The sequence below is a fragment of the Geotrypetes seraphini genome, chromosome 1 (assembly GCF_902459505.1).
Source record: "Geotrypetes seraphini chromosome 1, aGeoSer1.1, whole genome shotgun sequence".
Lineage (NCBI taxonomy): Eukaryota > Metazoa > Chordata > Amphibia > Gymnophiona > Dermophiidae > Geotrypetes > Geotrypetes seraphini.
In genome coordinates this window covers 456,490,522-456,503,489 of record NC_047084.1, presented here as the reverse complement: position 1 = coordinate 456,503,489, position 12,968 = coordinate 456,490,522, and the positions used below count along the sequence as shown (strand labels likewise).

The following is a 12,968-nucleotide window of genomic DNA, read 5'->3' as shown; positions in this document are numbered from 1 at the left end:
TCCATACAAAAATATCAAGTATCCACTTGTACAGAAAGATAGAGTTATCTAAAGAACACAAAACACAAAATTTTGTTGTATTTAACCACTATCAAAAAGAAATGTAGCTTAACTCCAGCTCAACTCCACAAATCATAGATCCAAGAAGTAATAACAGCGAGCATTAAAATATAAAGAAAGAAAAACAGGAAATTCAGGAAATTCAATCAGCTGAAAAGTAATCCAAATTAATTCAATGAGCTCTCATGATGTCCCTGCATTTAGGCGTGCAGCCGACAAGAACATGTCCAGGGGTCTGGAAGGCTTTTCAATCCTGGCACTTTGTCTGGGTTTTGAAAAGCCTCCTCTAAATCGCGTTTGGCAGGAGGAAATCCGCGCATGCACAGATTTCCTCCCCAATGAGAACAGGCAGCAGGGAGCGGAGATAGGGTGGGTATGGGTGGAACTGGGAGGAACTGGGAGGACCTGTGGGGTAGGTCGAGGGGTCCGTATTTTACTATAGTAAAAAATTTGGCAAAACCTAACTTGGGGGATTAGAATAAGAGTTGAATCTAGCTGTATTCCAAGGTTCCTGGCTTATGATTTGAGGGGGATTTCATATTTCCCAAAAGACATTTTGATGTCAGGTATGTACCCAATTGTTGGGGACCCATAGAAGCTCGGTTCTACTTGGGTTTAGGCAAAGTTTGTTGTTTTGAGCCCGTTCTTGAATTGATGATAGACATTTAGTCAGTTTACTCAGAGCTGTGGCTAAATCAGGTTCAATGGATATGAGTAGCTGTAAGTTATCCGCATAGATGTAGAACTCAGTATCCATTGGCCAAATCAGCTTGGCTAGGGCTTGAGATAGATATTGAACAGAATAGGCGACAGCATCAATCCTTGTGGTACACTATGCTGGTGATGGGGTGCTGGCAAACAATATGGACTGTTGGCTGTCTGATGATAGGATCTGATCCAAGCAAGTACTGTTCCACTTCCTGTTTCTGCTAGTCGTGCTAGCATAATAGCACTCATTTTTGCTTCAGATTGGATGTTGTGAGCAGGCCTGTACTGACAGAACAGGAAAGTATCTCTTTTAAGGCTTCATCCTTCAGGAATAGTGTCTGTAAATATTTGTCATTTTTTTTTCCTGTTTTTCCAGCCCTGGATTTTATCTCACTACAAGGATTATTCTTTCTACAGTTTTTCTTTCTTTGTTCTGCAGTAAGTTTACCCTGGGTGTTTTAAGTAAGGAGGCAATCTTCCTGGAGATGATTTTGGGGTGGAAGCCTTTTTATTTGAAGGATGGAGGATTGAATATAAAGAGATCCTACTCATGCTCCTCTTCTAACCTGGTATATAGTATTTAGTGCAAAAACTATGATGAAGGACGGTACACTGGTGCAAGAGGACAGATGTTAAGGATAAGTATCAGTTCACATAGACATAAAAGCAAATGGCACATAGCAGACCAAGGTGCCCCCTCAGTCGGAAGCACAGCCCTGCATCACTGTCCTTTATAGTCAGGATACTCAAATGAAACATTAAAACACTTCAGCAGTGTAAGTAAGACCTTGGAAGTTAAAATGATCAGATACTTAGAAACTGACAAGAAAGGACTTAAAGATCTGAGTTTTTTTAAAACATTCATACAGGGCTGGCATTAGGGGAGGGCATACATGGCAGCTGCCCTAGGCCCCACAGCTCCACGGGGCCCCATGGACCCAAATGTCTTTCCCTTCTTCCCATCCTGTTCTGAAGCCCCCCCCACCCCACCTCACCTTTTAAAATTCAAAGCTTCGCATGGCTTTCTTGTCAGTGTTCCTCAGACAGTGATGAGGAAGCCATGAGCAGTGCTAGAGAATTGCTGCCACACCAGCAACCCCTTTGCATTTTAAAAGGTGAGGGGGCTTCAGAATGGGGTGGGGAGAAGGGAAGGATATCCTTGATTTTTAAATGAGGGGAAGGATACTGGATGGGAGGACATGTGGTAGACCCGGGGGGAGGGGTAGGAGGGAGGGAAGGGAGAGATGCTAGATGGGAGGGCATTTGGTGAGTGGGAAAACCAGGGTAGGGGGGCAGGGAGAGGAATCGGGGGCCCCCTCCATAATTTCTGCTCTGGGTCCCAATATGTCTAACACCGGCCCTGCATTCATAGAAGCAAAATTTTCAAAATAATTGGACGTGCTAACCTGCATCACAAATGATCTCTTCCTGGACACAGTGAAGGAGTTTGCTCAACACTGGGGGGTTTGTGATCATCCACAAAGCAGGCACCTCACAATGCACTGTAAATAGAGCTTCTGATTTTAGGTTTTAACCGATAGACATCGTTAAAATGCCTTTCAGGCAAATAAATCTAAAATAACTGTTTATTCGATAAATACTGGAAAACACCATTCTCTCTAGTTCTCTCTCACTCCTCCCTTGGCTTGGCTTGTATCCTCCACTCAGGTTTTGTGCCTCTTCTGCACTTCAGTGTGATACAAATGTACATATTTGATTCCACTATAAATGATAACCAGCAATATCTGTAGCTCAAAAGCATCAATAAACACTGAGGTCTATATTCGTAATGATTTATCTGGGCAGGAGAGAGTAGTTCTGCTAAATATCAGTTCTTACCACCTCCACTCTATCTGAGTTGTGCTGGAGTAGTTTGGGGCACTGGCGTAGAAAGGGGGGAGGGGCGGACCGCCCCAGGTGCCATCTTGGTGAGGGTGCCGACACCTCTCTGTCCCACCATGTCCCACCGCGCACGTTCCCTCCCTTAACTGCGGGGACAAGGCCATTCACCGCTCCCAGTACCCGCAGCGAGCACTTTTTCCCCCCCTCACCGTTTCGGCGGGTTACCCGCGGCTAGCCACGGGTAACAGCCACCATGTCATTCTCTAACCAGGACGTCCAAGTGCCGATAATTGAAACCACCTTTCTGGACGTCTTGCGAGGTTTCCCTCGGTTCAAGTTTCAAGTTTTATTATGGATTTGATTAATCGCTTATTCAAAATTCTAAGCGATGTACAAAGGAGTAAATTACAGGTATAGAGGGGAAACAAACCAAATAAATACAACTGACTTGACAAAACATATGATACAAAAGGTAAAAATGGGGAAAAAAATACAAGTTAATGATAGTAAATAAGACGAGTAAGGGGAAAAACAATAGGCAAGGGGAAAGCAGTAAGCTTCAAGGATATTAAGAACTAACGCTTCAGTTGATGTACTTAATCTTAATTTTCTAGTTACATTACATTACATTAGGGACTTCTATTCCGCCTATACCTTGCAGTTCAAGGCGGATTACAAAAGAGCTAACTGGACATTTCCAGTGAAGTTACAACAGTTTTGTGTTTTTTTTTGGTTACAAGGGAGGAGAGGTAGCTGGATTAATTCCGGAAGAACTTGCAAATTGGATATTAAATTGACTGTACATTACTGTGTGATATAACAAATAGATTATAGTTAGAGTACAAATAAGATTACGTTACATTTCAGGGATCTGAATACTTGGTTGGTGTTTTGGGGAGGAAGAGATTATTTAAGTGGAGGTTTTGGGGTAGAATTTATCTAGGAGGAGGGGGAAATTGTCAAATGCATCTTTAAAAAGAAAGCATTTTAACTTGCTGTTGAATCTATCTGGATTAAGTTCTTCACGTACGTGAATTGGGAGTAAATTCCAAATTTGGGGGGCTGTGACGGAGAAAATAAATTGCCGCCGTGTATTTATGGTTTTAAGTGAGGGAACTATTAATAGATGTTGGTCAGTAGACCTGAGTAATCTTGGAGAGGTATAGGGAATCAATAGTCTATGAATAAAGGCGGGAGTTTTATAGAGAAGAGATTTAAAAGTCAGTAGACTTAATTTATAAGTTATGTGGTGTGCAACTGGAAGCCAATGCATCCAGAGCTCGAGATGCGCATGGTGGAGGTGTGTTATGGGCAGGCTTTGGGCATGCATAAGGGCAGGTTAGACTTGGACGTCTTGCAGCGATAATCGAATGCTTTGCAAGACATCCTGTACGGAACTTATACGTTCGGAGCTAGACCTGTTCTAGAAGTGTCTAAGTGTCACAAAGGTGCCCAAACTGACCAACAGGCCACTGCATGTATCAAAGTAAGACACCTCCACACTCCCCCAGTGCTCACTGAGACCCTTCCAGCACACAAAAAGGAAAACAAAAAAGTACATCCTTGGCTCTAGAACAGCAGCATCTGGTATGATAAAGCCTAGTAGAGCAGTACACAGGTGTCTTAAGTAGCCTTGTGGGTAGGCTAGTAAACTATAGAGAGAAAGACCCAGGCCCATAAAGTGCTCTAAACCACAACATCTATGGTATCAAGTATGAGCCCATCAAAACCCACCCAAACTCACTGCCATGGAGGTGCCACCTGCAGCTATAAGGGCTGGGTATAGTAGATTTGGGGGGCTCAACATAAATTATAAGGGGGTTATGATGATATATACATCTGACACCCTTTATGTGAAGTTCACAGCAGTGCCCTTTAAGGTGCCCCACTGCTCTGTTGGGATGTCTCTGGGCTATGCTGACCCCTCCCAGAGCCAAATAGTCTGGATTAGGACATTTTGAACATGGACGTTTTTTGTATTCAAAAATGGCCAAAAAGATAGACATCTTAAAGACCAAAATATCCAAATAGGTCATTTTCAAAAAAAAAAAAAAAAAAATCTGGACGTCTAGTGGTTTCGAAAATGGATGTTTCCCCACCCTGAAATTTGGACATCTAGCCCAAAGTCAGACTTTGGGATATGCCCAAAGTCAGACTTAGACGCACTATTGAAAATGCTTCTCTATCTGTCTCAAAGTCAGAAGAATGGCAAAGTGTGTGGATATGTTTCAGAGTTTAGGCCACTACAGCTTTCCATGCACCCCCTTCTGCTGCAGAGACTAGTGAGTGGTCAGGGAGCAGGAGTTGTTGAAAGGATCTGGACTGAAGATTGGGAGGAAATGTGAAAGATTTTTCTGTCAGCTGAGGAAAGGAACTGGCAGCAAATGCCAGAATTTACATAATGGTGGGCAGATCTTTCAGGGCCTGGGGGATGCCTGAAAGAGAATATGAGCAACAGGACAGCGTGAGTTTCCAGAGTGCATGCACTTGTGTTTGTTTCTATGTTGTCTGGATAGGACAGCCTCATAGAAATCAAGCTGTTTTGGAAAATCTGGGCTGGAATTGGTATTAAGTGGAGGGAATTTTTCAGGCCAAGAAATTTACCCCGTTAACTATTAAATGACTTGGCCTGCTTCCCTGATTCTCAGCCTCACTACTGCAGAGTTGCCAAGTTACCCAGATCCAGGAATGAGACTTTTTGGTCAGTCCTAGTTTTTGAACTTATATCCCAATTCAGCGTTCCATTTTTAGTCCTTGATACCGCCAATTCAAATGAACATTTAAGGTCCCAAGCAGTGGCGTAGCGAGGGTGAGAATCGCCCCTCCCCTGCCCTCATCCTCACCCCCCTCCGCTCCTTCCTCGATCCCGCCTGCCGCGTGAACCCCCCTTCCCTTCCCCTGTACCTCTTTTTGAAGTTGTTGCTCGTGGCGGTCAACAACGTACTCCTCGCGACCCCATCAGCTCTCTCTTTGATGTCACTTCCTATGTGCGGCACCCGGAAGTGACGTCAGCGGGAGAGCCGATGGGATCACGAAGAGCACGTTGCTGACTGCCGTAAACAACTTCAACTAGAGGTCAAAGCAGCTCCTGATTGGTGAGGCCCGACTTTAGTACAGGAAGAGACGGTCGGAGCATACCGCAAGTGATTTCCTTCACTCGTCGGCACTCTATCTTCCCTCTCCTGCCTCTCCAGCTGCCCTCTCCTTTCTCCCCTGCCTAAAAAATGTATTTGTGGTTTTTTGACGTTCATGGGGGTTCCTGGAATGGAACCCCCGCAAATATCAGGGGAGTACTATACTGCTAGTTCACAGAGGTTTATAGCACAAGAGACCAAGACAGTTTCTTGGAATTTACATCATTCAGTCTAAAATAAGTTCTACCTCAATATATTTCTTGAACAATGTAGTTATTAAATCCTTTCTAAAAGAGGAATAGTTGAAAGAACTGTCAGAACATAAAATAAGATGCTTCCAATTTTTGGGTGCTTGAAAAGCTCTGCACTTTCCCCTGCTATTTCTGAAAAGGTACAAGAATGGTGGGAATGGGGGGGGAAGGGGGACCCCTGGTAGGGGAGCCCATAAATATATGCTTGCCTAGGGCTCAATATAGTGTTAATTCGGCCCTGGCTGTACATATTCTATGCAGGTATTTTCTCTCCCTGGTGGCTTCACAATCTAGTTTTTGTAACTGGGGCATTGGAGGGTTATGTGACTTGCCTAGGGTCACAAGGAACTGCAGTGGGAATTGAACCCAATTTCCCAGGATCAAAGTGCATACCTAATGAAAACCTGCCAACACTTTTAATTGGCTCAAAATCCACACAAGCAAATTCAGCTATTCTACTTGGATAACTCCTGTTTTTACCGGCACAGTTCCCAACCTAGCCTCTGCGAATTCACCCGATCCCATATGGTACCCCTTGTTTTTTCTAATGACTTTTGCAGTCTGGGGTAGAAAGCAGAGGTTGTTTATACTGTACCTTAAGTCCTTTAGCACGATTAATGGCTCTCAGGGGTCGCAGTACCCTCAGCACCCGCAGAATCTTTACCACAGAGATGGCGCTGGAGCTTTAGATTTAAAGAATTAAAGCAGGAGAACAAGAAAGAAACATCTCATTTATAATACTACATAAACACCCCATGGACATTCAATCCTGTCATTTTTTCTCTCGGGCACATAAACCCAGTACAAAAAAAGAGGACGGATGAGCAGAAAGAAGAAACAGCACGGAGGGGTGTGAGGAGGGGCAAAGAATGAGGAGATTTAACTAAAGGGAGTAATGTTATAACAATTTCCTGGATTTAGAGCAGTGGTCTTCACAAATTTTTAAGCTGAGGTCACTTTGGATCCAAATGAGCTGAAGGAGAGCCACCAAATATCTTCCCATGTGAAACTGTGACACTGCTAACCAGGGTGTGTCAGTGACATCTACCTCACCAGCCTGCCTTTAAAATTTTTGTTGAAGGTATTGCCAAGGAGGTGACCACTTCCAAATGTATTTGCTTTGTCTATTGCCTCCTTAATACAACAATGATGGCGGCCATGTGAGAATCATAAAAATACACACAACTAGAAAAGACCAAAAATATGCCTTGAAAAAATATGGATGAAAAAGACCTCAGTCAAAAAGAAGTGGACTCACTAAGTATAAAACTGGTGGTCAGCTCACAATAATTATTGGCCCAAAAAACTCCATGAAACAAAACATTTCAAAATGTTTTGTCATATGCATCACTAAGCATTGAAATTAATCTATGAAAATTCAGAACAATTCATATAAACATGAAGAAGTCTAGTAACCGTCCATACTACAATGAATACATTTCAAAGTCACTTATCTGTGCAAAACCTCTTCCAACTTTTGAAGACTTCAGCATCCCTTAGAGATGTTCTTCCAGCTGTTTCATCCCCCTCGCCTCCAAATAGAAGTTGCTTTCCCCCTATCCTCAGGCCTATCGTACAATCCCTGGCAGTCTAGGGGTGATATCAAGACAGAAGTGGCCCCAGATACTCCTGCCCATGCTGGCTCTGACATAAGAGGTTACATAGAAACATGATGGCAGATAAGGGTCAAATAACCCATCCAGTCTGCCCATCTGCAGCATCCACTATCTCCTCCTCTCCCTCACATACTTGTCCCACACTTTCTTAAATTCAGACACAGTCTTTGTCTCTGCCTCCTCTATTCCACACCGGGAGACTATTCCACACATCTACCACCCTTTCTGTAAAAAAAAGTATTTCTTTGAGCCTATCACCTCTTAACTTCATCCTATGCCCTCTCATTGCAAAGCTTCATTTCAAATGAAAGAGACTCGACTCATGCGCATTTACGACACGTAGGTATTTAAATGTCTCTATTATAGCTCCCCTCTCCTGACTTTCCTTCATAGAGTGCAGAAACTGATTTGTGAAGACATAAACTAACTGGATGACAAATTAAACATCAATATTAATGTGTGATTGTATCAATAAGCTTATAAATGTTTTTATATATTTTATGCAAATTTCCAAGTTTATTTAATCTTTGATATACCGTTTATCAAAAACATATATATATTTTAAAAGTTATGCTTATCTTTTATGTATATATTATTAATTTGCTTCTTAGCTATAAGCTATGGGGCTCATAATCAAAATGAAAATATGTCTAAAAACCGTCCTAAATCGGCACTTGGACGATCAGTAAGACAAGTTGTCCAAGTGCCGATAATCAAACTAGGTTTTAGACGTATCCAGTGGCGTACCTAGGGGAAGGGGGCGGTCCGCCCCAGGTGCACGCCCCAAGGAGGTGCACAGGAGAGAGCTGGACGGGGACCCGCGGAGTTAAATACATCTCGAGCCGCGAGGCTCATTTTCTGTTCCTACCTGCCCTGCTGCTCACATATAGCCGATCGGAAGTCTTCCCCAATGTCAGCGCTGACGTCGGAGGGAGGGCTTAAGCAAATGTCGGAGAATACTGATGTCGGAGAATACTTCCGGTTGGCTATTTGTGTGCAGCAGGGCAGGCAGGAAACAGAAGACAAGCCTCGCGGCTCGAGCTTCGTTTTGCTGAGAAAGTTGCAAAGATGGGATGGGAGGCAAACGCGGAACACAAAAGGGGGGAGGGTGTGCGTTTTGGACACAAGACATGAACTTGGGAGAGAGGAAGGGAGGGAAAAAGATGCTGAGGTGGGGGATGGAATGGGTTTTTGGACACAGAAGGCATGGACTTGGGAGAGAAGAAGGGAGGGAAAGAGATGCTGAGGTGGGGGAGGGAATGGGATTTTGGACACAGAAGGCATGGACTTGGGAGAGAGGAAGGGAGGGAAAGAGATGGTTGTGTACACGGGGAATAGAAGAAAGGAGAATTTTTGGTCATAGGGAGGGAGTGAGGTACAGATAGTGGCATACCAAGGTGGGGGGGGGGGCGGTCCGCCCCGGGTTTACGTCCCAAGAGGGTGCACAGCTGGCCACCCTCCAGTGTTCTCCCTAGGCCGGCAAACTGCGGCTCTTTAGCCACTTGAGTGCCACCGCCGCCATCGGGAACAGGCCGGCGCTGAGTTCTCCCTGCTTTTCCCTGTGGGGCCGACCAACTCTCGCCACCCTGTCAATTCTGACGTCGGAGAGGACGTTCTGGGCCAGCCAATCGCTGCCTGGCTGGCCTAGAACGTCCTCTCCGATGTTAGAATTGACGTTGGGTGGCGAGAGTTGGTAGGCCCCGCGGGGAAGAGAAGCAGGGCGAACTCGGCACCGGCCTGTTCCCGATGGCAGCAGTGGCAGCCTATTTCCCAGTGGTGGTGGCAGCATTTTCCCAATGGTGGTGGCATAGGGGAGGGCTGGGAGAAAGAAAGAAGGGGGGGGGGACAGGGAGCCAGAAAGAAAGAAAGGGGGCAGGGTGAAACAAAGAAAAATGGGGCACGGAGAGAAAGAGAAAGACAGACATATAGAACGAAAGGGGGTATGGAGAGAGAGAAAAAGAAAGAAGGGGCAGGGTGAAATAAAGAAAAAGTTGGGGGAGGGAATGAGGTCTGGAGAGGAAGCATACAGGAGGCTGTAAGAAGGGAAGAAATATTGGATGCACAGTCAGAAGAATAAAGTGCAACCAGAGACTGATGAAATTACCAAAGGTAGGAAAAATGATTTTATTTTCAATTTAGTGATCAAAATGTGTCTGCTTTGAGAATTTATATATGCTGTCTATATTTTGCACTATGGCCCCCTTTTACTAAACCGCAATAGCGTTTTTTAGCGCAGGGAGCCTATGAGCATTGAGAGCAGCGTGGGGCATTCAGCGCAGCTCCCTGCGCTAAAAACTGCTATCGCGTTTTAGTAAAAAGGGAGGGGGAATAGTTGTCTATTTTTGTATAGTTGTTACTGAGGTGACATTGCATAAAGTCATCTGCCTTGACCTCTTTGAAAACCCGTGGAATATAAATGATAATTATCATTTTCTCTGCGTACAGTGTGCTTTGTGTTTTTAAAATTTTATTGTTGGTAGATCATTTTGACTTGGCCACAAAGGTAAGGGGGAGGGAGGGAGGGGAGCTGCTGAAAGACATCTAGTAATCCTTGCAGGCTTGACTGTGCAGGGAATTATTTTTGTAAAATCATGTTTTGTTATGTGACTGGCATTATTTAGACTTTAATTTCTATGAATGAATAGAATGAAAATGATATAAATTACTTGCTTGTTTTTATGTGCGTGCGCTGAAGGAAAGTGGAAAGAGAGTGGGCTGAGGACGCTGAAGAAAAATGGGGAAGAGAGAGTGGGGAGAAGACGCTGATTTATAAATTGACAATTGTACAGAATATTGTTTCTTTTTATACTTTAATATAAACAATTCAAGGCTTGTGTGGATGGAATCAGGTGGTTTGCGGGGATGGGGACCGAGCTTACGGGGATTAGTCCAATAAAATGGTATTTTTTTATTTCTCATTATTTGTTTTATTTTTATTTGTTAATTTGTAAAGTGGTGATTGTTATGTATCAGTTTTTTCAAATTTACATCTACTGTCTTTATATTTTGTACTGTATTAGAGGACATGTGTTACTGCTTTTGTGGTGTTGCATTGTATCCAGGGTCTGGTTTCTTGGCGGTTCAGTTTAACTTTTGTCTACATATTTCTATTTTTAGTTTGTGATTATTCCATATTGGGCGAGGGTGTATCTCTGTTCTGTGTGTATGAAAAGAACATAGTTTTCAGTTGGCAATGACTACAGGATCAATTGACTGTGCGGGATCTGGCTTGTTTAGTTTTACAATGTATGTGTTGGTGTTCTAGTGCTCACTGCAGTGTTTAAGATGCTGCCTTTTCCTAGGTACACTCTTGTTGTGTGATATGTGGATTGTTACTAAAAATCATATTTTTCATATAGATGGGGGGGGGGTCAAAAAATGATGGGCCCCAGGTGCCACATACCCTAGGTACGCCACTGGACGTATCTAAAAATGACTTAGGCCTTTTCAATGCTGCTGTATGACTAGAGCTAAAAGGGGCATTTTTGGAGGAGCGGTGAGGGTGAGATTTGGGCAGGATGTGGGCTGATCTAAACTTAGACGTACTGCAAGTATAACTGAAAGTTTAACGAGGCTGCCTGGACGAAACTTGTGTGTTGTGACTTAGGCCATGTAAAACCAGGTCTAAGTGCCAAAAAGGTATCCAAAGTGACTAGATAAGCACTGCAGCTACAAAGTACAGACCCCCACACACTGACCCAGTGATCACTGACCCCCCCAACACCATAAAAATCGGAATAAAAACATACATACCTGCCTCTAGAATATCAGTACCTGGCATAGCAAAGCCTTGTAGAGCAGCACAGAGGTGGCTTAAGTAGTATGGGGGGGTGGGCTAGTGAACCCTAGAGAGGAGAACACAGGCCCATAAGCCACTCTAACCACTGCATTTATGGTGGAACATGTGCACCCCCCAAACCCTATTGTACTGCCATATAGGTGCCACCTGCAGCCGTGTGGACTATTGGGGTGGTAGACAGGTGGTTCTAGTAGGTTTTGGGGGGCTCACCATGACCTATAAGGGAGTTTTGGTGAGATATTTATGTGGCACCCTTTTTTTGTGCAGTTCGCAGCAGTGCCCTGTAAGGTACCCCACTACTCTGTTGTAATGTCTGGGTGTCCAGTTCATCACTTTGCTGGCCCCTCCCACATCCAAAAGGTCCTTTTCTAGACATTTTTGACTTGGACGAATTTTTGGACAAGAATGGGGTATAAAGATAGACGACTTAGCGATCTGGGTGATCAAACAGCTGGATGTACAGTTAGACGACTCTCGAAAAAACAAAATATTTTTGACCTATTTTCCGAGAATGGACTTTAGATGCTGCCAACTGTGGGCGACTAGCAACTTAGGTCCAAAACGGACTTAGATGTTTCTTTCGATTATGCCCCTCCACAGCTATAAAGCTACCAGAAACTCCCCAACCCTGTTCAAATTTTATTTATTTAAAATATTTATAATCCGCTTAATTCCTAAGCAGCTCACAATAAAAACATGCACAAAAATTGGACAGACATCAACATCAAATAAGGCAAAGCAAGGTTAAAAACCCAGACATCTTATAAATCTCATTCAGCAGAACTGGTTCAGCAAATTCTCAACCTCGGAAGAATTTCTAGTAACAATTAAACACCTGAAAAAAATAAATATATGTTGAGCAATTTCCAAAAATGTAAAACATTTTTGCACAATCACATTACTCCTGAAATTCCATTCCATAATATTGGGCCTGTCACTGAAAAGCATGACTTTCTAGTCATAGTATATTTCACAACTCCCCTTTTACATACGTCTAACATCATACAAACTAGATTCTAAGCTCTTCTAAGCAGGGACCATCTCTTGGATTTTAAATGTACAGCGCTGAGTACACCTTTCAGCGCTACAGAAATGATAAATAATAGTAGCAGTGGTAGTAAATATACATATTGAGATCTTTAACGCCTTATGATGAAGACTACCGACTATTTTAGTAGCCTTCCTCTGGACAGACTCCATCCTGTTTATTTCTTTTTAAAAGTGCAGTCTCCAGAATTGGACACAATATTCTAAATGAGGTCTCACTAGAGTCTTATACAGGACCATCGTTACCTTCTTTTTCCTACTGGCCATAGCTCACCATATACACCCTAACATCCTTCTAGCTTTCACCATCGCCTTTTCAACCTGTTTGGCCACCTTAAGATCATCACATACTATCACACCCAAGTCTTGCTCCTCTTTCATGCACAAAACTTCTTCACTCCTAAACTGTACCATGTTTTCAGGGTTTTATATAGCCCAAATGCATGACCTTGCATTTCTTAGCATTAAATTGAACTGTAATTATGCCAAATTATAACCTGTTAACTATATA

At 43.4% G+C, this 12,968-nt stretch overlaps 1 protein-coding gene across 1 annotated transcript in view; it reads right to left on the bottom strand.

The window, feature by feature from the left end:
- The window catches only part of CACNA1F (calcium voltage-gated channel subunit alpha1 F), a 224,240-nt gene that overhangs the window by 83,523 nt on the left and 127,749 nt on the right, over nucleotides 1-12,968 (bottom strand). Inside the window, 1 exon segment of the mRNA XM_033922018.1 lies at nucleotides 6,591-6,678. Within this exon segment, the coding sequence (XP_033777909.1) occupies nucleotides 6,591-6,678 (88 nt within the window).